Source organism: Podarcis muralis, chromosome 9, assembly GCF_964188315.1.
Source record: "Podarcis muralis chromosome 9, rPodMur119.hap1.1, whole genome shotgun sequence".
Taxonomy (NCBI): Eukaryota; Metazoa; Chordata; class Lepidosauria; order Squamata; family Lacertidae; genus Podarcis; species Podarcis muralis.
The window spans coordinates 76897560-76923540 of record NC_135663.1 but is presented as its reverse complement, the minus strand read 5'-3'; the positions used below and the strand labels follow the sequence as shown (position 1 = coordinate 76923540).

At 44.4% G+C, this 25981-nt stretch overlaps 1 protein-coding gene across 2 annotated transcripts in view; it reads right to left on the bottom strand.

The window, feature by feature from the left end:
- ARID3B (AT-rich interaction domain 3B) overlaps window positions 1–25981 on the bottom strand; it is a 54535-nt gene that overhangs the window by 6827 nt on the left and 21727 nt on the right. For both annotated transcript variants that reach the window (XM_028742849.2, XM_028742850.2), the window contains exons 3-6: window positions 25640–25711; window positions 25125–25197; window positions 3320–3503; window positions 2212–2471 (exon numbers count right to left, since the gene is read on the bottom strand). In XM_028742849.2, the coding sequence (XP_028598682.2) occupies window positions 2212–2471; window positions 3320–3503; window positions 25125–25197; window positions 25640–25711 (589 nt within the window). The remainder of the gene's footprint in view (window positions 1–2211; window positions 2472–3319; window positions 3504–25124; window positions 25198–25639; window positions 25712–25981) is intronic.

Genomic DNA, 25981 nt, shown 5'->3' with positions numbered 1-25981 from the left:
CTCTCAGCGGCCTTTGTACCATCAACCATGACATCCTTCTAGACTGCCTTGAGGGGCTGGGATCTGGGGGCACTGTTATACAGTGGTTCCACTCCTTCCTCCTGGGCAGTGTCCAGAAAGTGGTGTTGGGGGATGAATGTTCAGACCCCATGGCTCTCCCTTGTGGGATACCTCAGGGTTCTGTCCTCTCCCCCATGCTTTTTAACATCTATATGAAGCCGCTGGGAGAGATCATCAGGGGTGTTCATCAGTATACAGATGATACCCAGCTCTACCTCTTTCAAATCGGAACCAGTGAAGGTGGTGAAGGTCCTGTGTGAGTGACTGGAGGCAGTTGGAGGATGGATGGAGGCTAACAGATTGAGGTTGAATCCTGACAAGACAGAAGTACTGTTTTGGGGGGACAGGAGGTGAGTGGGTGGGGAGGACTCCCTGGTCCTGAATGAGGTAACTGTGCCCCTGAAGGACCAGGTGCGCAGCCTGGGAGTCATTTTGGACTCACAACTGCCCATAGAGGCGCAGGTTAATTCTGTGTCCAGGACAGCTGTCTACCAGCTCCATCTGGTACGCAGGCTGAGACCCTACCTGCCCGCATACTGTCTCGCCAGAGTGGTGCATGCTCTGGTTATCTCCCGCTTGGACTACTGCAATGCACTCTACGTGGGGCTACCTTTGAAGGTGACCTGGAAACTACAACTAATCCAGAATGCAGCAGCTAGACTGGTGACTGGGAGCGGTTGCCGAGACCACATAACACTGGTCCTGAAAGACCTACACTGGCTCCCAGTACGTTTCCGAGCACAAAGTGTTGGTGCTGACATTTAAAGCCCTAAATGGCCTCAGCCCAGTATACCTGAAGGAGCATCTCCACCCCATCGTTCAGCCTGGACACTGAGGTCCAACTCCGAGGGCTTTCTGGCGGTTCCCTCCCTGCGAGAAGTGGTTACAGGGAACCAGGCAGAGGCCTTCTCGATAGTGGCGCCCGCCCTGTGGAATGCCCTCCCCTCAGATGTCAAGGAAATAAACAACTATCTGACTTTAAGAAGACATCTGAAGGCAGCCCTGTTTAGGGAATTTTTTAGTGTCTGATGTTTTATAGTATTTTAATATTTTGTTGGAAGCCGCCCAGAGTGGCTGGGGAAACCCAGCCAGATGGAATTAATAATAATAATAATAATAATAATAATAATAATAATAATAATAATAATTCTCTCCCACCCCAGTTGTACTTGGCAGGGAAGGGATGACACTTGTTCCCCCTCCTTGCACTAACAGGAATGTAAATGCTTCAGGGAGATCACGAGCAGGCAGCTGACAACCTGCTAAAACTAGGACAAAAGAAGAGGGGGCAGAAGTAAATAAGTTTAGTGTAAATGAATTCAGGGAAGGACTGCACGGTTATGACGGAAACGGCTAAAAAGTGAAGGAGTCAAAAGGATGAAGAATAGTGAAGAGAGGGAATGAGGCAGAGAGCAGGGAGGGAGAACACATTTAGGGGTGAAAAAAGAAGTTTATTCTGGATGCACGAGGAAAGGGGAGCCAGTCAATGCAGCTGAGGAACAACTAGTAGCCACCCTTCCCCTCCATACACCAAGCCCAAGACCAGGTGACAAACTTTGCTGCCTTCGCTCACATGGCTCTGACCCAAGAACACTAAAAATGGTGGATGTCAATGTACAGTGGTGCCTCGCAAGACAAAATTAATTCGTTCCACGAGTTTTTTCGTCTTGCGATTTTTTCGTCTTGCGAAGCACGGTTTCGGAAAAGTTTTGGAAAAGCTTCAAAAATCACCAAAGTCTTCAAAAACCTCAAAAAAGGCTACCACACCGCGTGCTATGAGTTGCTCCTCGAAGTCAAGTCGCAACTGCATTAACGGTTTTAAGAAAAAGGGAACAAACTTGCAAGATGTTTCCGTCTTGCGAAGCAAGCCCATAGGGAAAATCGTCTTGTGAAGCAACTCAAAAAACCAAAAACCCTTTCGTCTTGCGAGTTTTCCATCTTGTGAGGCATTCGTCTTGCGAGGTACCACTGTAGCACACAACCAGCTGAAATGCTCACATCTGTTGGAGGAAGTGGCCACTTGTGAGCCACACCATGTGTGCATGTATCTGTGTGCAAACACACCCTCCGCCCACTGTATCCATCTGACTGCTAAACCTGAGCACCTGGCCCTTCAGACCACCCAAATGACGAACCAGGTAAGTGGCTGACCTTTCCTGAGAGCGCCTGCTGAAGACAGGTGAGGGTTGCTGGTTCCGCCACCAGGGGCGAGGCTAACGATGGGGAAGCGGATCTTTGGAGGGCACAGGAGCGAAGGAGGCCCCGTGGCAGCAGGGGAGTAGCTGAACAAGGAGGAGCTGTAGCTGGGCCGCCGGCCTTCCCGCCTGTTGCCATCAATGGCAGCCTGCAGCTCAGCGGGAGAACTTAAGGACTTCTTCTCACATTCATAGGCGTAGAGGTACTTCATATACCTAGAAAAACAAAACAAAGAACAGGAGATGCAGAACCACACAGAATGCTGCATTTGGTAGAGCAGAGATGGACTCTAGTCAAGACTCAGCCCAGGCCCAGTCACAGGGCTCATTCAGACATCAAGCCAAACCATGGTTTGTGCTAACCATAGTTACAGCAGACCCTGCCATAATTTGAGCTGCTTGTCTGTTTAGTTCTCATCTGATCAGGACTCTGCTCCTGTAAGTTTGTGTTCATGTCTTTGTGCCCTGTCATTTGCCAATGATCTGCGGATCCAAACATAACAATGAACCACAGTTAGCACAAACTGTGGTTTGACAGGCCAACTTGGAAGCTCTTTTTAAAGCATGGTTCATAAGCAGACAAAATTTCAGATATAATGCCAGAACATTTCATCTGACTGCAGTTATACTACATAGGGGTTGCAGGGGAGGGTGAGAATAAATGAGATAAAAGTAAGTAAAAAATGGCATTATGGAAATGCTATTAAAAGGGTGAAGGAGATGTCAGGCTTCAATTTGGTGATAACTTCAGTAAATCAACAGTTCTATCAGCTGCTGGAAGAAGGCACAACCCAAAATACAGAAGAAGCTAAGCAAAATAGTATGTTTTTTATAACTAATTACAGCAGGAATGTAGAAATTTCAGGGTTCTGAATCACAGTGTACTGAGATGGGGAAAAGTTGTGATAGGCCTCGGATTCAGGTGTTCCCCGTCTCCTTTCCTAGGATAGTTGGAAGGAGACTGGAAGCTCCTTGCAACTACACCGCTTAGAATTCAGCCACGAACTCTTAATCTAGTTCTAGACTGAGATATCACACAGGCTTTTGGAAGGTCCAGGACTTACTGGGTGCGAAGTGTAAATGCAGCACTGGTGATGGAGGTGGGTAGGTTAAGGCCTTTGGTGATCTCCCTCCAGATCTTCTTGTTGATGATTTCCACCAGCCCTCCCTTGTCGGTCACCAGCTTGTAGAGCATGTAGAGGTCGAGGATCTGCTTTGCCATGATGGGGATGCGGTTGATTGGCGTCCCTGCAGCCAAAAAGAAGGAAGCAGGAAAGAAAGAAAGAGAAAGGGAAGAAGAGAATGAGGGCAAGGAAAAGCCACTTGACTCCAGCTGGACTACCTCTGTAATCCCACAGTTCCTGTAAAGCCTTTGCCTCAACCACTCAGTCCCCTCCTAAATCTAAACCCAAGTATGTGTAAACCCAAGTGCACATGTATTCTTCCCATCTCCTCTCTCTGTTTTTCCTCCTTCTGTTGCCCTGGTGGACCCGAAGTTAAGATTGTAAGTTGTGTTTTTTTTATTTTTATAAAATATTTATTAGCAATTTTATACATTATAATCACCCAACACATATAAACCCATCACCAAAATACAATAAACAAAAAAGACATAAAAAAGAAAAAGTTAACACATAATACAAAAAACATAACCATATTTTTTTTACTTTTTGCACTTCCTCACATCTCTCGTTCCTGCGTTCCTAGTTTGTAAAATTTTGAACAGCAAATTATCACCTTGTTTCAGTTCTTATTTTATATTCTTCCAATATTCTGTCTCTAATTTTGAATACTTTTATCAAAAACTTAAATACTTAATTTAAACGTAACATTACTCCAAAATTTATCTTCTTCTCTAGTCTCACCTATTCTCATATTCCTTTCAGCTAGTTTGCTGGTGCCATGTTATTTTCAATCTTGCATCCTTCCTAGCATTCATACAGTTTACAGTATTTTTGTAAGTAGTCCTTAAATTTCTTCCAATCCTCTTCCACTACTTCTTCTCCCAGGTCTCAGATTCTGCCAGTCATTTCTGCCAGTTCCATATAGTCTATCAGTTGCGTCTGCCATTCTTCCAGCGTGGGTAAATCTTGGGTCTTCCAGTGTTTAGCGATGAGTATCCTTGCTGCAGTTGTTGCATACATAAAAAATGTTCGGTCCTTCTTTAACACCCTCTGGTCAACAATGCCCAAAAGGAAGGCCTCTGGTTTCTTAAGAAAGGTATATTTAAATACCTTTTTCAACTCGTTATATATCATTTCCCAGAAAGCCTTAACCCTAGGACAGGTCCACCAGAGGTGAAAGAACGTTCCTTCGGTTTCTTTACATTTCCAACATTTATTATCAGGCAGGTGATATATTTTTGCAAGCTTGACTGGGGTCATGTACCACCTATATATCATTTTCATAATATTTTCTTTTAGGGCATTACATGCCGTGAACCTCACACCGGTGGTCCATAACCTTTCCCAGTCAGCAAACATAATATTGTACCCAATGTCCTGTGCCCATTTTATCATAGCTGACTTGACCGTTTCATCCTGTGTATTCCATTTTAACAGCAAGTTATACATTTTTGAAAGTACCTTGGTCTTAGGTTCTAACAGTTCTGTTTCTAACTTCGATGTAAGTTGTGTTCCATCTAACATTTGTTAAAAAACCTAAAGAATTTTTGTTAGGGATTGTAGGGAAAGTCCTGACAAGGAAATTGAAAAATATATTCATGTATGCGACAACGGCGGCAAGAGTCTTAATAGCACAAGGATGGAAGAACGAGGAAATCCCAACTAAAGAACTAGGGCAAGAGAAACTGATGGACTATGCAGAATTGGCAAAATTGACATATAAAGTATGGGACAAAGATCACGGTGACTTTAAAGACGAATGGGAACCTTTTACAAAGTACTTAAAGAAACAACAAAATGAATTGGACTCCTTGGCAGGTTTTGAATAAACACTCACAAACTTTTTATTGATAATAGCTAGTTAGATAAATTAAGGATCTATACAATTTTGTAACATGCAGAGAATAACATTTGTTGATAATCCAGAGAGAGGAGCTGAGGGAAGTCAGGGGGGGAGGGGGGGTTACTTTATGGGAATGGGGGAAATAGGGGGGAATTAAGGAGGATGTGTTTTTTGATAAAATGTCTTGTTGAAATTCCTAATAAAAATATTATTATTTTTTAAAAAAAGATTGTAAGTTACTGTGGGCAGTGACTGAGAGGTGATAGGCTAGCCATCTTGAAATATCTGAACGGCAGGCGAGGGCATGGAAGATGGAGCAAGCTTGTTTTCTGCTACTCCAGAGAGGAGGACCCTAAGCAATATATTTAAACGACAAGAAAGAAGATTCTAACTAAACACTAGGAAGAACCTTCTGGTGGTAAGAGCTGTTCTAGAGTAGAACAGACTGCCTTGGAAGAAAGTGGACTCTCCTGCAATGGAGGTGTTTAGACAGAAGTTGGATGGTCATCTGTCAGGGATTCTTTAGCTGTGCTTCCTGCATTGCAGTGGGTTGGACTAGATCACAGACACTGTAGACACGGAATGGACCACAAGGGTCATCTAGCCCAACCCCCTGCAATGAAGGAATATTTTTGCCCAAAGTGGAGCTCAAACCAACAACCTTGGGATTGAGAGTCTCACACTCTACCAACTGAGCTATCCCTCAGATGATGACCCTTGGGTCCCTTTCAGTTCTACAGTTCTATGACCCTATGAGTGATCTGTCCTTTGCGTGTTACTCAAAGTGCCATTCACATTGTTGGTGCTGTGTGCATTCTATAAAATATACAAATATCCCCCACCTACCCAGCAAGAAGAAAAGGGTCCCTATTTGTGACAGAAGTGCAGTAACACCAGTAAAGTTCTCCTCCTGGCACCCGCTTCCCCTTAGGGCAAGCAAAAACACCCGACCATACGGAAGAGCTCTGCACCTAGGCAACGGACAGAGAAGAGGCCCGGCTTAGGGGAAGAGGAACAGCCGGCATTATTATGCTTAGGAGGCCAAAGTGTGAAAACCCAACAGTTTTGGTTCATGCGCAGGATTACTATGCCATTTCTGAGCACGATTTTAATGCTCTTCCTCAGGGGTTCCCATGTACCAGTACACCAGAGATGAGCCTTTTCCTGTATTTAACTGAATTTATTGTGGTTTAAGTTTTGCCTTCCATTTCCCTGACCGTGGCAGAAGTCAAATTGCAACCACTGGGAATTGCATGGCAGTTCTGCAGCAGTCACAACCTGGAATGGGGTGGGTGGGTGAGCGCTGAAAGCATCTTCATTTTAGAAATGGAAACAAAACCAAAATACTTTGGTTTTTGAGCTGGGGTGAGGAGGGGAGAGAAAAGCACCTGGCCCTCTTCTTGTCTTATTTTTATATAATTAAATACCGTATTTCACTACATAATCACCGCCACCGCATAATAGTCACACCTCTTTTTTCAGGCCCTAAAATTGATCCCAAAGTTTTCACCGCATAATCGTTGCAGAAGGAACGCTGTGCTGCCTACTGTGCCTGTATAAGTGTCAAGTTTTTGGGTAGCACAGCTCAGGGGAGAATACAGTCGTACCTTGGTGTTCAACAGCTTAGCTCTTAGTCCAGAACAGATTCCATACAACTTCCAAGGTACGAATGTATAACAAGGTGGTGTTTTGTTTCTGATTTGCTTCATTAGGAAGGAGTGTAGAAGAGAGGTTTTATGGTGCAATAGTATTAACTATCTGAACAACTCTTTTGAAGTCTGGCCATGGTGCCATTCCGGATCTATTTCCTAACCACTCAAGACTTTGGCAACCAAAATGACGCATTTATTTCCCACCCCGTCATGGGCAGCCGGTGAACATGCAACATCTTGGTTTCAACACTGACTGGAGGCTGCATGTTTAGGGCAGTTGCCTCTAACTTTCCTTTCTGTTCCAGCACAACTTCCTTCTGTCAGCCAGCAAATCTGGTCCTGTTAAGTCTCCTAATATTTTGAAGATGGAAAGAACAAGCCAAGCATACCCCACCCCCCCGAAATGTGAAAATGGAACACAGGCCAACACCTTTGTCAAGGAACAAAGCTCAGCTGACATGCTGGAAACTCGGGGGCCAAATTCACAGTAAGGTTTGGCACGTTTTAAAAAAACACACGCAAGGAAGCAGAATTCAAGTGATATATACTTAATGACTAGAGGAACACTACAAAACCCTCAAATGAAAGAAGAGCCCTTTTCAGCAGGTCCTCTTTGCCGGATGGATTGTGAACACAATACTTAGCTGAAACAGAACTCCCAATCTATGGTTCTCAAGGAAGCCCAATACTGGGCCTGGAGTAGAGGCTGGAGCTCAATGGATGCATTAGAAAGGCGGATCATTATCTCTTGCCACCATAACTGTGATATGGAGTTGAGAAATGCCCCTCCCATGCCATTGCTTCTTTGGTCTAAATTCCCCATCTGTTTTTCTGGTGGCTTTGTTTTTGGAGAAAGAGGTGCCAGGACACTTGCACACAGTTAGATCCAAAGCTTTAAATCAAAACTTCCTCCTAACCAGAAAGTCTGCAAGCAAGGGATTTCTTGGCAACATTAGCAAACCCTATTGTGTTATATGGCAGTTCATAAATAGCAAACTATGGTTTGGTGTTGTCTTTAATGAGCATAAGGATTCTTGGGTTCAGGTACTCCCTTTTTCCCTCCCACAGAGAGATTTCTCTCCCTCCGATCCTAGTGTGAAACAAACCATTGCCAGTTTGTAAAAAATAGCAAACTATGGCTTACTTCAAGCAAAAAAAATGGGTGGGAGGGTTGACAATCATGAGAGAGCTCCCGAGTTCCAAGTATTCTGGTTGCTCACTCAAATAATGCCAAGCCAGGCTGTGGCATCATTTCTGAGCTGTCTTCACCTGTCCGACAGAAGCAAAACACTTGCTTACGGAAGTCTTAGCAGCCCATGTTGCTCCCAGATAATTAGTAAGGGTCTGAGACACGTACACGTTATTAAACTAAGCGTTCCTTAATGTTAAAAGAAAAGGTCAACTTTATTACACCACCAGGCCAAAACATTAAAAAAAGAAACAAAAAACTCCTAAGTTGGCTTTTCAGCCTAAGCACTGCTGAATAAAATCAGTCTCCCAATAATTAAGCTAAAGCTTTAAATCAATCAAGCTGATTAAAGCAGGCAACTCTCATTTTGATTGTTTGAGGCAAGCGAAAAACGGCTAAGAATAAAAAAGTGTCCTTGATTTGAAGGATTACTTTGGTTTTTACAACCTCAGGAGTTTTAAGCCTCTGTAAGGAAATCCCTCTTCTGGCAGGGATGTTTTTAAAAACTACTTTATCACTTCTGAACTTAAGCTTGCTCCTTTTCTTTTCTTTTCTTTTCATATACATTGTAAACAAATCTAGGCAATGGAATACAACAAAAACAGGCAAGCAAGGCAGAATAGGAAATGCCACAGTGGGTAGATCACATATTAAGGGCCAGTTTGACAGGAAAGGGCAAGAATCCCCAACCAAAGATGACAGATGCTGCCCAGAGGACAGATTTCCTGCAAAATGTTGTCAGGCTCCGCAGCAGAAAACATTCATAATCCTTGCGAGTTTGCTTTGCTGCTCTTCCTAGGATAAACAAAAGTTCCTATTAACCAACTCTCTGGAATTCTTTTATGCCACATATTTTTAATGTCAAAAAGCCTGACAAGTTAACAGGGTGTGTATGCTTGTGTGCGTGTTTCAACCTTTCATGGGTGATTTGCAACTAAGTAGACCCACTGGAATGAATGAACTGGACTAAGTTAGGTCCAAGAGGTCTACTTTGACCAAAATATAGTGACTACCATCCCATATGCTTAAAATGTAATACTCTGGGGGCTGCAGCAGCCTTACTCGTGCAGAATAATGGTTGCTCCAGCTTAGTGGTCCGTCCTTCCAAAAATTAAGAGATCCAGATGTTTCTTGCTGCTTTTATGGGTCTCAAAGGCAGCTGACTCCTACAGTCAGGCCAGTGACCCATCCAGCTCAGAACTGCCTATACTGACTGATGGTGACTCTCCAGGGCTTCAGATGAGACACTTTTAAGCCTTGTGGCCACTGAGCATGCAGCATGACCTTCCTCACTGAGATGCAGCCCTAAAAGAAATGGTCTGCTGGATCAGACGAACAGCATCTCATTTCTGACAGTGGCCAAGCAGCACCTTCTAGGGACCCAACAAGCAGAGTATGAAGGCAGCAGCCTTCTCCCTCTGCGGCAACCTGTACTCAACCACATACGCCTCAGTGGTACTCTTGAGGAAATATTCCCAACATTACACGTTTGTACAGACAGGGCCATAACATTTGAAGAAAGACTAATAAGAATCAAGGAGAGTAGTTAGCATTTGTACAGTGCTGCTGAATGTTGTACAGAGCTTTATGTACACTTTTGGAATGTGATCTTTGCAACAGCCCTGAAAGGTAGGAGAGTATCATCATCTCCATATTGCACATTGGCTTGAGACAGAGAATTCACCTTGCATCAAACAACTTCATGGCAGAGGTAGACACACCAGGCCAGTTCTCACATACAAAGATACATGGGTTTGGCCTAAAATAGAGTTTTAGTTTGGTTGAGATGTTCTACTTCCAATGCATACACCAGTACCAAAAATGTGCTCAGAGATCTCCACTGGTTGCCAGTTTGCTACCAGGTCAGGTTCAAGGTGTTTCTATTAGTATATAAAGCCCTTAACAATGTGGGACTACCTGAGAGATTGCCTTACCCCGTGGGTAGGCAAACTAAGGCCCGAGGGCCGGATCTGGCCCAATCGCCTTCTAAATCTGGACTGCAGGTGGTCCGGGAATCAGCGTGTTGCCTTTTTATTTAAATTATCTCTGGGTTATTTGTGGGTCCTGTCTGGTATTTTTACATGAGTAGAATGTGTGCTTTTATTTAAAATGCATCTCTGGGTTATTTGTGGGGCACAGGAATTATTTCACACACACACCCATATAGTCCAGCCCCCAACAAGGGCTGAGGGACAGTGGACTGGCCCCCTGCTGAAAAAGTTTGCTGATTCCTGCCTTACCCCATAAGCATAAACTTGACCGTTTCAATCAGCAGAACTGGCACTATTACAAGTGCCACAGGTGTTCCGAATTTGTAAGACATGGGTCATTTAGCGTAGCAGCACCTACTCTCTAGAACCTCCTGCCTACTGATATCAAGCAGGAGCCCTCACTGTACTCGTTCTTGTGTAGACAAACCCACCCAGATGCTTGGAAAGTTGATTAATCTTTAGTATTTTTACTTTTTGTATGTTTTAAAGTATTGATGTATGTTTCTTGATTTTCTTGATCTATATTTTTTTTAATCAAGCAGTGTAAAATTTTTATGAAATAAATAATACATAAACAGGGGAATCAGTTATGAGAACAAAGAGGAACCCAGCCTCTGTCTGAAATGGTTTTACAAGTATCCGACAGACCTCCCAATCCTCTGTTGAACCAGTTTTATGGCAGCCCACTAAACATCTGTGCTAGTGGCTCCGTGCAAGACATGACATGATTCAAAAGGCACTGCAGAGCTTTGCGGAGCCACCAGCTAAAACTGCAAATAAAGAACAAGGCCAACTGCCCATACTCTTGCTTTCACAAAAGCAGAAATAAAACTGATATGCAGGTTTGTGTGTGCAAGTGTTTCCTTTCACTGATGGGTGTCATTCTTCTGCCCTGGTAAATTCTCTGTGAGAAAGGCAGGAGAGAGCTGGGTGCGTGAAAACATTAATAAAGATTAAGCCCAGAATGCATGCTTTGCGTATCCAGTAAATGCACTTTTACACTCTCCTGGGGCCTCCTGTGGGACTAATTACCCACCCACTCTTCCCCAATCCAATTTAGCGTATGGTATTAACTTATCCCTAAGCATGCTTGATCCAGTGACCAGATGGGGATGGCAGAGAGTGAAAGGGGAGGTAACTAACAAATTTTCCCACGAAGACGAGGGGCAGCATTGAAGGCTGGTCTATGCAACCAATGGATAGATGTAAGGTGGCTGCAGGAAGACAGCTTGGCAAGTCCTGGGTCCCTGCAATATACATTGGATGCCACGTGCAGAACATATTGTCAAATGCTCAAGACAGCAGCATTTACAGTGGGATGCCAGAAGTGAAAACCTGAGTTTGCCTGCACTGTTATGATTTCAGAGATGGTGCTCTACAGTTTTAAACTATTGTGACTTTCTGAATGAATGGGAAGTTGAATGTGGGCTATGTTGTTGGCTTAGTTGCGTTATTATAGTTGCATTTTTAGAATATGTTTGCATGCTGCCCTCAGACTGCGGACCTGAAGGCATCTTGCCTATGAGGCGCTTCCAAACCTGGACCCAACACCAAATGCACCGCATACCAACACTGAATGGGGCACAAAATCACCATGCATTATTATTTATTATATATATTACTATATTATTAGATTTAAATTTATTATAATTGAGTATCACTCTTCATCTCAGGGCAGTTTACAACATAAAACAGCAATATATGAAACACAAAATACGTAATAAAAATAAGAACAAAAAATCAATAATCCCCACTCCCACAACACATTCAATCAGCCAAAGGCCTGGTTGAAGAGGAATGTTTTTGCCTGGTGCCTAAATGTGTATAATGAAGGCACCAGCCAAACCTCCCTGGGGAGAGCACTCCACAAATGGGGAGACACTGAAGAAAAGGCCCTGTTCTTGTGTTGTCAGCCTCCGGACCTCTCATGGAGGAGTCACACAAAGAGGATGATCTCAGGGTCCAGGCAGGTTCATATGGGGAGAGGCAGTCCTTGAGGTATTGGGGTCCTGAGCTGTTTAATGCTTTATAGGTCTACACCAGCACTTTGAATTGGGACCAAAAGCTAATTGGCAGCCAGTGCAGTTGGACCAGGATCGGTGCAATATGCTCAAACTGTCTTGACCCAGTGAACAAGCTGTCTGCCATCTGTAATAGCTGAAATTTCCAAACCGTCTTCAGAGGGTAGTTAGGCTGTTTTACAACTTCAGAGTGTCGCTTCTTCCAAGGAGTGGGGAAGTCAAATTCACATTGAAGAAACAAGATGTTGAGGACATAGCCTCTCTCACACTTGCAAAGGGCCATAGAATGAACAACTGACCAACTTAAAAGACAACGGCAGACATCCTACCATCAGTCTATACCAGGGGTTCCCAAATGTTTTTGGGACACTACCCACTTGGTTCCCATAAACTCATCCCCAATTCAAAACAGTAACGATGAATTGCAATTTTATTTAAATCCAATTCAAGCTATTTAGTTTAATTCATTCAATAAAACTGATCCACTGAGACCAGCTTTTCAGGGACTGTTACTGCCCACTGGTCTATACCCTCTGAGGGGAAGAAACCCTTTTATTACATGGAGAGCTAAAATTAAAGACTCTAGTGCGCGCATGTGTGTGTGGGTGCGCGTGCACCCACCCACCCAAAAAATCCATTCAGAAGGGACCTAAGTTTTATTTCTTTTGGGGGGGGGGGGCGTAGAATAAACCAGCCTAATCTGTTTCCTGTACTCTTTCTAAAAAATCTACAAATCTGCCAGCTCCTTGATTCTTTAATCTTAAGATCATTACTCAAATAGGTTAACATCATTCTCAACTTTCTTTGCTCTAAATGCCTATGCCCAAAGAATATAGTTCTGCAACTAAAGTGGCATATTTCAAGATAAGTAGGTGCTCCAATCAAGGGGGCATTTATATTGCTCTGTATACCCTTCCAAAAAGCTTTCCAGAATTACCCGGTTTCCTGATACGATCCACTAATGGCTTTGAAATTTCAAAACCCAATAGAAAGTGTAGTTATATATTTAAAATATTTACATCCCACCCTGCATCGCATCATCTCAGGACTGGGTGCAATAAAACAAGTACTTAATACCAAACATACAAGCTAGTAAAATTAATCTGCTTAAATCCCTCTGTATGCTGCTCTGTATATTCTGTGGTGCTGTATGCCCCTAGCACAAAGAGCAGCACAGTCCATATTCATAAAATGAAATCTAGCCTTGTTTACTTCCTGTGCCTGACTCTCTCGCCCTTCTCAAAAAGTGGCTTAGGTTTTACAGGACAATCCTATGCATCTCTATTAAAAATAAGTCTGAATGCCTTCAGATTTACTCCAAGGTGAAGTGCAGCCTTACCTTCACAGCAATTCTGTGAGGTAGGCTAGTTAGTCATTAATAGAATCATAGAACTGTAGAGGTGGAAGGGACCCTGAGGGTGATTTAGTCCAACCCCATGCAATGCACAAATTTCAACTAAAGATGGCCATTGAACCTCTGCTTAAAAACCTCCAGTAAAGGAGAAAATATCCGAGGCAGTCCGTTCCACTGTCAAACAGCTCTTACCATCAGAAAATTCTTCCTAATGTTTAGTTTAAATCTCCTTCCTTGTAACCTGAATCTATCGGTGCCCAGAACTGGACCCAGGACTGCAGGTGGGGTTTGATCAAGGAGGGAGAGAGCAATACTTCACAGAGCTGGCGTGACGAATCTGTGCCACTCCAGATGTTTGTTGTTGGACGACAGCTCCTACCAGCCTCAGGCAGCATGGCCCAATGGTCAGGGGTGGTGGGAGGTGTAGTCTAACAACAGATTCCCCACCTCTGGCCTAGAGCATTTTCTGCGACTGCCCACATGGATGGAGTTGTGTTTTTTGAGAGCCACTAAGCAAGAGTGCAGCCTGCCAAGAACTATCAGTAATAACAGAAATATGTAATACCAAAACTTTTCTTTTTAGGCAGGCTTTTAACCTCCATATGATGCAGTTTAGTTTTATTTGTATCATTCTTCCTGGTGAAATTATACATTTTCCCCAGAGCACTCTGCTATGAGAACTTGTTTTAGTTTAAGAACAGATGTAAAAACAAACAAACAAACTTGGGGCTGATACACTGGGAATAAACTGATACACTGCACCACAATGTCTTATGCTTGAAATCTGAATTCTGTGTTTTGCTGTTTTCATACCATTTTTTTAATTGAAGGATTGAATTAATGTTACAAATGTGGTTTTAAAAAAATTGCTTTGGTGTTCCCTGGGGTTGAAAAACGGTCTATAAACAAAATACCAACCAGCCAGCCACCAATAATGTCTAAAAAACCCATCTGAAATCAGAGGAGGTCCAAGGATACGTTTGTGATTCATTGTCTTTGTGGAAGTCACTGCTCCCTCTGACTAAATAAATAAGGACCACCAAACATATGCAAATGTTATTTGTTAGCACTGTTTCTTTGTGCAGAACTTCTATCTAATAATAATAATAAAAGCAGAAAGCAAAGCCCAAATAGCACTGCTCGTTTTTAAAGAACTGCATCAGTATTTGCTTGGCCTTGGGTAACAGATGTGAACAGTGCATTAACTTCCTCATATACAGTGAATTTTAGAAAAATAAACCACATGGGCTACATGCGTATTTGAAATCCACGATACAAATATGTGTTAGGAAAATAGGAAGTTATTCCTATACAGAGTTATAGCCATGCTGCACCAGGGTTGAGGAACTCCAGCCCAGGGGCCAATCTTGGCCTGCCAGGGAGTCCAGTCTGTCCAGCCGATTTCCCCCACACCACACCCACCTGTCAATCAGCTGTGTTGGAGATATCAGCTGATGTGGGGTGGGGTCAATTATGTGTTGGCTGCCCCAGCCACTTCCCAACAGGGAAGTAAGCAGCAGAGAGCCAAAGAAGGATTTAACCTCTGTCTCATCAGCTGATAAGTGGGCATTAAATCCTGCTGGATGCTGTTTCTCCAGCACATGCCCAGCATCTGCTTGCCTAGGTTTTATTTTTATTTTTTGTGTGTGTGTTTTTTGGACAATTTTATTTGACCAGTTTTATTCTCGTATTTCCTCTGCTTTTAGTGCTGGTTTTCCAGGTTTTAATACCGTGCTGCATTTACTTAACATGAACTGCTTAATTTTAAATGCACAGTTTGGTGCTTATTTGAAAGGCTGGACAAAAGCCATTTAAAATATATTTTAAAAACAGATTTAACAGTAAAGGGAAAGCAGACTCCATTTTCCATCCCAGTGCTGTTTCGGATGCTCGAGCCTTTCACAGGTGGAGACTGAGAGAAGCAAACAAGACACAGTAAGTGTGGAAAGGTTCCTCGTACAGCCCTCAGCCACCTCCCCTCCCAGCCCCCTGGTAGGAAGAGAAAGGCGTTAAGTCTTTATTGGAAGCCCCCAGTGCTGAACAGGAAAGGCTGAGAAATGAGCATCATGGGACAGAAAGAGAGAGACAGAGGCTGAGCAGATCCTTTCACGGCCGGCTGCGAGGCTTGTCAGGGCCCATGATGGATTACTGTCATCTGGCAGTGGGGGGATTAATGATCTGGGGGTCAGAGGGGAGAATTCCAGAGGGAAAGGTCACTGACCGGGGGCACGGGGCAGGACTTGTTGCCTTTTGATGGCAAGCTCGTTTCTACTGTACTTTCCAGTGTCTCTCTCTATTCCGACAGCACGCAAGGACCTCTTGGATTGCGGCGATGCAGACAGAGGGCCTAACCTCTTGCCAGCAAAGGGAGTGGGCTGTTTCCTCTGTCCTTACATTCCACATGCACTTCCCCTTTTCACTAACAGAGGAACCCTCCCTGCTTCACCCCTGCTGCTACATGATCCCAAGCCACCTCACCTCTGATACAGCGTAATCAAAATCAGATGGAGCCCTGGGCACAGATAATAAACAGCAGCCCAAGGAGTCTGCTTTCAGGCGCAGGGGACTACAGAGGCTTTTCTGAGTCCAGAACTGGAGATGACAAAATGTCTATAGCCTGGAGAGAGGCTCTGTGCCAGCAGTTTAAAATATAAACTGTCCCGGGCTCTGTGTTCATCATCCGAGCCCCTTCTTTGCGTGCCTCCTCCACGTGAGATCCGGAGGGGGGCAACATGAAAAAGGGCCTTTTCTGTAGTGGCTCCCTGTTTGTAGAATGCTCTCCCCAGGGAGCTTCAGCTGGCACCTTCATCACACACCTTTAGGCACCAGGCAAAAACAGTCCTCTTCAACCAGGCCTCTGGCTTATTAATAGTTTACACCCTTTCAAACGTGTCTGTGGGAAGGGTGGTGGTATTGTTTTGGTGTTGTTTTACTTATTTATTTGTTTTTATCCTGTATTTTATTGTGCGAACCGCCGTGAGATCTTATGATGAAGGGCAGTATATAAATCTAATCTAATCTAAAGAAAATAAACGGAGCTCAGTTGCTGCAACAGACTTGAATGCATAAATGACTCCCTGACCCAAATCGGCATGTTTGGGACCTTGGTAGAAAGATCTCCAGGACGGCAAAGGTGCTACTTGAGCTGTGGTGCTTGGTGCCCAACTCCAGAGCTGTCACAAGCAAACAGGCTGGTGGCAAATATTGTGCACCCAACAGGATGTCCCCTGCCAAATAAGGTGGCATGTCTGTGGTTCCTAGGCAGCTGCCCATCCAGGCAGCTTAGCTTTGAGACCATGACTCTATTTTAAAGGAAAGGAGATTCCAATGGCTAGCTGACAGCTATCCAATTTACAGCAGAACATAAGAACACAAGCTAATTACCACATGCTGCTATGGGGTAGCCAATGTGCTGCCTGGCAGTTGCTGTGGGCCTACAGCTCCCATCCAACCCAGCCAGCACAGGCAATGGTCAAAGGAGGTGGCAACTGTGAGCCAGCAATATTGGGAGGACTCTAGCCATCTGCCAGGGATACTTTAGTTGAGATTTCTGCATTGCAGGGGGATGGACTAGGTGACTCTTGGGGTCCCCTTCCAACTCTACTATTCTATGATTCTATGACTCCCTCTGACCTCCAATTATCCATCCACAAAGTACAAACACAGTTATGACTGCAAAATGGTCCTAGAGAGACATGGTAACAAAGGCCTGATAGTCCTATCACCACAGGAAAGAAAAAAGAATCACTGATAAGACTATGCCCTTCCTTCTCACTGCTCAGCAGCCTACACACTTTGCTAGAAAAATAAAAAAAAACTTCCTATTGAATCTCAAGACTGGCTAGGAAGAGAGTGTGGTAGTATTAATGGGCATGCAAAAGGATCACGACCAGGAGACCTGGATCCTTTGCTCTCTGTGAGCCTGAAAATTTACCAAAACTCCACTCTTCTGCTCCGTGCCACAGTTCTGCCTCCCCAAAATGGAGTCAATGTCATAATACAATCAAGGCTTACAAACATTTAACTTGCACAATTTCAGGCAGACATGGTTATTATTATGACTATTTACTGAATTTATATACCGCCCTATACCCAGAGGGTAAATGTCACCAGCTGAAATCCAGCAAATTAACACAAGCAAGGCAGAGGAATTAAAAGTTATTTTTGCTCCAGGGTTTCCTGGTGCAAAATAGCTTTGCTGGGATGCTCTTGCGAGATCTCGCAGGGCCATCAGAGCTTCTGAAAGATGTCACACAAGCATCCTTAGCCTTCTGGAGCAGGTGTGCTGAGCAGCCCTTCCCAGCAAGCATGGTAAAGAGCTTAACTACTCTTTTTGCACTGGGAAAACTGTCTCAGATAGATTTAAAAAAGAATTAAGCAAACTGTAGGCAGACTGGCCTATGAGTGGCTACTCTAGCTAAGACAGAAGCTCCATATTCAGAGCTAGTGTACCTCTAAACACCAGCTGATGCAGTAGGGAGACAGTTATGGTGGCGGGGGTGGGGATGGGGCTAGGGGCTAGGGTCTTTAATTCCTGCTTGTGGGGAAACTCTTTCTAATTTGTCACCTCCCAAATCTGTTGTATGCCCCAACCTTGCAGGATACCTTGCTGATGGGAACAGCTTTTCAGTGGCAGCACCCCAATTTTGCAGTTCCCTTCCAAGGGAAGTTGGCCCCATGCTAGACCCCGTTTAGGTCTCCCCTCCCTCCGCTTTGAATGGTATGAAAGTATTAAATTCTGCTCGTCTTCGTTTTAACACTCTGGTTTATTTCAAGTTATTGTTTAAAATTTGTATTTGTGATTGGCTTTTAAAATAATCTTGGGGGTCATTTGGGCCCAAATGTGGTTTTGAAAAGCTTTAACAAGAAATATGGTGCTTGGGGGAGGTGACTGGAGGCCCTGGAGGAATTGCCACCATCTGGTTTTACCAGTTGCTGGAAACCACAGGAGGGGAGAAGGCTCTTGTGCTGGGGCTCAGCTTGCTTGTTTCCTGGAAGAGGCATCTCTTCGGCCACTATGAGAACAAGATCCTGGACTGGATGGGCCAATGGCCAGATCCAGAAGGCTCTTCTTATGTTTTTATGTCACAGGCGGCAAAGAGCAACCAATCCTGCACACTTTTCCAGTATGCAGGAAATAACATACCTCAATGTTTCAATAAAGGGCCAAAAATGTTCCAGGTCAGCCTTCTACAACCTGGTGCCCTCAGATGCTCCGGACTTCCACTCCCATCAGACGCAGCTGATGTCTGTTGCCAGAATCTCTGTGCATGTGGCAAAGCAAGAAGTTACAGGCTCTGCCCTTAGGACTTGTTTGAAAGGTAAGAAAATACAGTCCGGAGAGAAAGAAGCCCTCTCTGCCTGTCTGCCCCCCCCCCCCCGGCCATCCCATAGCAGCCCTCATCACTCATTCCATGCCCCAAGCCCCTTGTCTAGTTCCACAGTGAATCTTCACACCTCCTGATGTGATAGTCATTACCTGATCTGCTAACCTGTGGGCCCTCACATATGTTTATCAAAGCGGGAGCTGGGAAGGAGAGCAATTAATCATGTTCTATTTGATGTGAGGCCCAGTTCTTATCTGCACCCATGGAAATGCCATTGGGCTCCGCTTCCCCTTCACCCCCTGAATAACGCAAGACTGACAGATTGCGTCTGCTTATTAGATGAGCTGCCAAACTGAAGGCTACTTAACAGGCACATGTGTCCTTGTGTCAAGGCGACCCACCCAGTCAAAGTTGCCTAATCTGCCCCGATGCGCCCACTGTGTCCCAACACTACTCCCTAGGCCTGTTCTCATGGAGTTTGTTCACGTTAAGCCTCGCTAGTGTTCAGTTGCTCGATGGCTACTGGCACAGCTGGGTTCAATATACTTCACGCTCATAACATCTTTACCAGATGTTCAACAGCTCTGCTACTGGTGGGGTTCTCACCCCTCTGACCCCTGAACTAACTCCCTCAGCGATATCTGAAGCAGAAACACAGTTTTTCAAGAAGTAAAAGAAGATCCATTGATGTCTTAAAGGCTTAAATGGGAAGGCTTGAGGCCACTGGCTTCAGATATGAAGCAAAGGCCTCCACCGGCATGTTGGCAAAGAGGCCTGCTTCTTCCTTCGGCACTCAGGAGACTTGGCCTCGTCGTGTGGCCTGAGTGCCCAGCATTAAACTAGTAAAGCACATTAACTGAAGCATCTGAACAGAAGTCACTGGCTCTTAAGCTGGATGGGGAAAGGGCCCAAGGGCTCCCTAGCAAGACAGGAAGATGGAAGTATCTTCATGTGACTTACCTTAAAGAAAGCTAAGTGTGGATGAATGGAAGTTCAGACTCATAAGGAGCTATGCTAACGTGAGAGGTACACTGCTATGAAGTGAAACAGGGCACCGAGATTTCTCTGATGAGCAAGGGCCCACAAATTTGGAAGACTGGCAGTCAACAACAACAACAACAACAAAATGCACACTCCTGTGCAAAGCAACTCCTCTCATGAGGGGAAAAGCCTTTATTGCAATTATTGGTTTCAGAGGCATTCCAAGATCCAGTGCCTGTTCTGTGCCTTCAGCTTTCAGGTGCGTGCGGGGCGGGGGGGCAGCACTTGTTGCTGTCATGCCTAGCCCCAGAGGTTCAAAATGCAGAGAAACATCTTGCAACTAAGCTCCAGAGAAAGGTGGGAGATCTTGCTGGTATGAACCACTGATACCCTCTCCAAAAGTCCTCCCTGCTCGCACCTAATTCACACTTGGAAAGAGACTGGCACGTCTACATAGTTATAAAAGGCTCCTTCTGAGGGAAATTCCAACAAAGAAAGAGCAGGCTGTTTTACATTCTGTATGTTCCTTCGTTCTTACTTAGTAATTAAAGTATCCGAAAGCTGGAATAGGTGAATGGCTTAACTCTCTCTGAAGCCGTGACTTCCTTTCCAAATTCCTCAAGGCAGTGCCACAGAAGGCTCCACAGACAAAAGCCTAATGGAATAGCATCTTCCAAGCTCAGAGATGGAAAAAGTAGCCAATAACAGTGTATATGGTAAAGGAAACCTTCCCCTTTTCATCAGTATTCTTCTCCTATCTTTTCCATACAAATACAAATGGAGTATTTGTATTTGTATGGAAAAGATAGGAGAAGAATACTGATGAAAAGCAGAAGGTTTGTTTTACCATATACAAGTTCATGATATGGACCAATAGCCCACAGCAGCAAATAACTGAATTTTAGCGTCACAATAGTTTGGAGCTCAGGGGTTTGAAAAGGCATGGGAATTTTTCACTAGTTTTAGTTCAAAGCAACAGAGCACAATTTCCTTATTTCTTTGCTCATCACTAATCTCCTCCAGGACCCGCAACTAAAAGTCCACAACACCATTGTAAGGAATTTGTATAGTGGAATTAGGGTAAACATGCTCCTGTTAGCTCACTTGATTTGACCTGCTACTGAAGGAGAAATATCGGCAATATTCAGACTCTAGGATATCCTCCAGGTAGCAAAAACTTAGTGGTGAAGCTGCAGGAAAGAAAAGGGGGGGGGGGAGGCGGTATTAAGGGTATTCCCTAGATAGGCTTGATAAGTGCCACTGCTGCCTGGAGATAAAAGAACCCCCTGCCAAATGCTTTCATCAATATCAGTATTTGCTGCAAGCTTTTCCACATCTGAAAACATGCAGATAAGGCCATACAACAGCAGGAAAACATTAAAACCACACGCTTGGGCTTACAAAGCCTCTTCTATGTATATATACATCAAACTCAGAATGGACAAGCCATCTGGGAAAACTAAGGTCACGTAGGAAACCTTGAGCAGCAGCAGCAGAATGGCACAATCAGAAGCTTTTTATGAGATCTTCACAAAGGAGGAACTTAAATGAACAAAACAGTTTTCCTGGCTACAACACCATTTGCAATCCAGCATCCTTGCCTTCTTGAGAATTGATGCACACCCATATTCCCTACGTAGCATAGTTTATTCGCCTGGAAAACAACCTACCTTTTCCAGAAGATTTCTAAAGAAATCCAGACAATGGTATTCTGATATAATGGATCTGTTGGACACTGTGAGAGTAAGATGCTGAGCTAGCAGAAGAATGGAAGGGGAAAGCTAATGCTGTCAGGCCCTTCTTCATGTGTCTCCTCCACAAGAGGTCCAGAGGACAGGCCTTTTCTGTGGTGGCTCCCCGTTTGTGTAATGCTCTGGCCAGTGAGGCTCACCTGGCACTTTCATTACATATCTTGAGGACCCAGGCAAAAATGTTTTTCTATAACCAGGCCTTTGGCTGATTAAACATTCTATGGCTTTTAAAAAGTGTCTTTTTGGGGGTGGGTGGGTGTTATTTTGTTTGTTCTTGATCTTGTTTCATTACGCACTTTGTATTTTTATGTTGTGAACCACCCCATGGTCTTCAGACGGTATACAAATTAAATAAATAATAATAAATAATAAACGAACACAAATTCTATAGCTTGAACCTAAGACTAATTTCACAGGATGTGGAACTATCTGCCACTGGAGATGCTTGCTCCCATTTCCCCTCAAAGCTTACTGAAGAAGTTTAAGCAAACTGACAGCTTGCCTGCTGAAATTTGAGGCATTGGTCCCTGCTGCTTAGACTATTTTTATGGTGCTTGTAATTATTTGTTTTATTGTGTTCCTGTTTTTACTATATGATTACTACATGAGCCACTCAGAGCATTTCCTCAGATGTGGAAAGACAGGATAGAAATATATTTCACAAATAAACACTCGATCAAGGTGACTAGCTACTAGCCATGATGACCATGTTCTACCTCCAGCTGATGGGACTTACAAGCAGGGAGAGGCCTGGAGCACCTAAGTCCTGCCTGTGGGCTTCCCATAGAGGCATCTAGTTGGCCACTTTAAGAACAGGATACTGGACTAGATGGGTCTGATCCAGAAGCCAGGCTCTTATATTCTTACAATGAATTGCCTTTTTTAAGCTTTGAACTAGAGCTCAAGTTCCGTCACAGGCAGCCTCGATAAGCAGAGGAAAACAGCTGTTGGGGCGCATGAGCATAATAAGTGAGCTCCCAAAGTCATGATCATCACATGTCAGTTCTCTCACACAACAGCCACCAAATCATCCAGGAGGGTTGTAAGCAGAAACTCTCTCCCCCATGCCCCCCCCTCTAAAAATCCCTACTTGACATAGAATGTTGTGGGGAAGACAATACTAGGAAGGGGGAGGCTGCCTACACAATTTTCGTGGAGGGTCTAACAAAGTCTGGCCTTTTTTCTCTCCTTAATAAATTACTTTTATGGCATTGTCCCCTTTCTGCATTTATTGTGTGCTTTGAGAAACAAAGATTCTCTGGCAACAGCTCTCTGACAAGGGGAAGTGTATGACAGCATTGGGCACTATCGGAAGGGCTGTCACATGGAAGATGGAGCAAGCATGTTTACTCCTGCCCCAGAGGGTAGGACTCAAACCAGTGGCTTCAAGAAAGGAGATTCCTACTAAACACCAGGAAGAACTCTCTGACAATCAACTGTTCAATAGTGAAATGGTCCCCCTTGGGAGACTGTGAACGCTCCTTCCTTGGAGGGTTTAAGAAGAGGTTGGATGGCCAACTGTCTTGGATGTTTTAGTTGAAACTCCTGCATTGCAGGGGCTTGGACTTGATGACCCTTGGGGTCGCTTCTAACTCTACAATTCTATAGAAACAGAGGGGACCACAAGCATCATCTAGTCCAACCCCCTGCAATGCAGGAATCTTTAGCCCAACATGGGGCTTGAACCCATGACTCAGAGATGAAGAGTCTCATGCTCTACAGCAGGCGTAGGCAAACTCGGCCCTCCAGATGTTTTTTAAGACTACAATTCCCATCATCCCTGACCACTGGTCCTGGTGGCTAGGGATGATGGGAGTTGTAGTCCAAAATCATATGGAGGGCCGAGTTTGCCTATGCCTGCTCTACAGACTGAACCATCCAATTTGAATGATTCAGTCTTTCCAGACAGGGCCCTATTACTTTGATCTCCTTCTTGTTTCCTCTCACTCAGTCATTGCAGGATCAATCCAGACACCGAGGCAAAGGAATCCACCATGATAACTCTCATTAAGCTTATATAGCAAATCCCTCCCTCTTTTGTGGGATGCGGGTGGGTGCACCAGGTAGCAGTAGCTCCACTCCTCTGAAATTTGTTGTTTTAATCCATTTTTAAACTCATGTAACTTTATGCACAAGGGACAAGGACGTCGGTTGCTTAACCAAACCTTAGCCATAACACCTGAATAGCTCTCAGGAAGTCTGCCGGCCCTAAAACAGATGAGAGTGCTTTTGCAGAAATGCAATTCTCCAAGGCAACCTTTCATCTTCAGGACAGCCCAAGAAAGGGACGAGGTCTTCATGAATCCAAAACAGAGTCCTATAATTTGAAGGCATGGGCTAAAGGTTGACGAACCAGCTCCATTTTTTTCTCATTTCTCTATTTTAGTGTCACAGAGGGGGCAATCTCCCCCCTCCCCAGTGTGTTAAAGCCTTCCTCTCCTCTCTCTCGTCATTACTGCCACTGAAGAGGCATTTTATCACTTGCAGGTGCGGCTGCTTTGTGGCAACCTGCTGTGCTCAGAGGAGGCCCGCACATTTGATCTGCATTAGGCCTGATGCAGCAGGGCACTGGACACAAATAGCCTGTCAGGGGATGGTATCCAGGGCCAGGGCTTTTCATCCTCAACTCTTTTTTTCAGGAGCTCATGTGAAATCTGCTGTTTGTCTTTCACACTGGGCCTCCAAGATCAATCCTCAACTTACCAGCCTGTGCTGATTCAACCTTACAATACTGGTGCCACCTAGGAAAGGATGAGCAGCTTGTTCAGAAATCTATCTAGAGCTAAAAGGGCCTCACAGCAACCCTGAATTTTGTGACTGACGCAAGCAAAACACACTACAGACAACAGAGGTTACGTTTTTGCTTCCAGATTTAGTGGCACTAAGCAGGGAGGATATTTGTTGTATTTATTTGACAGTAACAGAAAAACCTGTTTTTTATGGGTTGCCTTAGCTGCTGAGATTGTTTAGAAGCCTCTCTCTCTTTCCCCGCCCCCCCAGCTCTCTCTCTCTCTCTCTCTCTCTCTCTCTCTCTCTCTCTCTCTCTCTCACACACACACACACACACACACACACACAGCTTCTTTTCTTTGCTCCATTAAGAACATTTGCTATTTAAATACTTCAACATACCATGAGGACAAGAAACTTGTGGTTGCAGAGTGAGGCACATTTACCTAACAGACCTCTTGCTTCTACTTGGGTTGGCGTAGGGGAAACAGAAACCCATGTATGCGCAAATGCTGTCATTCCTGCTGTTTTCTTTCCTCCTATCCTCTTTCCATTCCCGCTGTCAATGTTTACACTGCAACCGCCTTGCAACAGGTCTCAATAATAATGAGTCTATCCTTGTTTCAAACCAAGTCTGGAAGGGGGGGAAACGACAGTATCTCTTTTACTTCAACTTCAACTAAGCTGTCTGTTTCGTGGGATTCTCTTTCATAACTCTCCACCTTCGAAGCAGCAGGTACTGTTTCCTCTTCTCCCCACCCACCAAGAAACAAAATCTCTGAAGCCAATCCAAGCAGCAGCTTCATTAGAAGGACTCCAATTCCAGCATAGGACACCAGCAGGTGTATTCCTCTCTGTGACTTTTCAGGTTATCGAAACAAAACTCAGCGTAAGAGTTCTACTCACCCCTCTTCTGCATAAAAATGAAGAGGTCATCCAAGAACTTCTTCCGTTCAGGATCACCATCCAGTTCATACAACTGGGGAATAAAGCAAGTAGATTATAATTCATGCTGGGTTGGCTTTGGAAGGAAAAACAAGGCAACCCAGACATATGGTGAATTTGGGCTGTATCTTTGGACCTTGAAATCTAGTTGTTGGATTCTCTTCCAGCTGCAGAACCATACCAGGGATTAACACATTCTTCACTGCAATGGGCTGCATTGAGCACTGCTGTTTGTGTAACAGGACTACCCCTTCCTCTTATCCTCCCCTGAAGCCCGCCCCACCAGTGCCCCCTCAAATTCTGCTCCAGACAGATTTTGGGGTGCATGGGGAGCTACAGTGGGGAGGAGAGGATAAAGTCTTGTGTGAGTGAAAGCAGGCTCGACGCAGCATCAGATACACCCTAAAGAATGCAACTCAAATGTTGTTTTCCCACTAGGCTCAAATGTACACTCAAACTCAAGCCATTGTACTGACCTTGGCAAAGTCTCGGGATACCTCTCTTCCTCTGCTGCCATCAGCTTCTTCGTTCCAGCTCAGGCTCCCATTCTAAAGAAGAAAAGGAACAAAGAGGCAGTGATTAAAAGGTAGAACGCTAATGGGTTATTTACAACAGAGGAAGCATTTAGGTCAAGAAACAGGAAATCCTAACTGCTACAGCCACCTTCTGTGGGTCAACATCAGCAAGAACTAAGAGTTGAATTCAGAGAAGACCTCCCCCTGCTCAAGGAAGGGCGATTTCTGACTCTGTTCTGGAACAGTGCATATGAAAAGCAACTGTTTTTTTCAATTTGCACAAACTCTTTTCAAGCCCTTTAC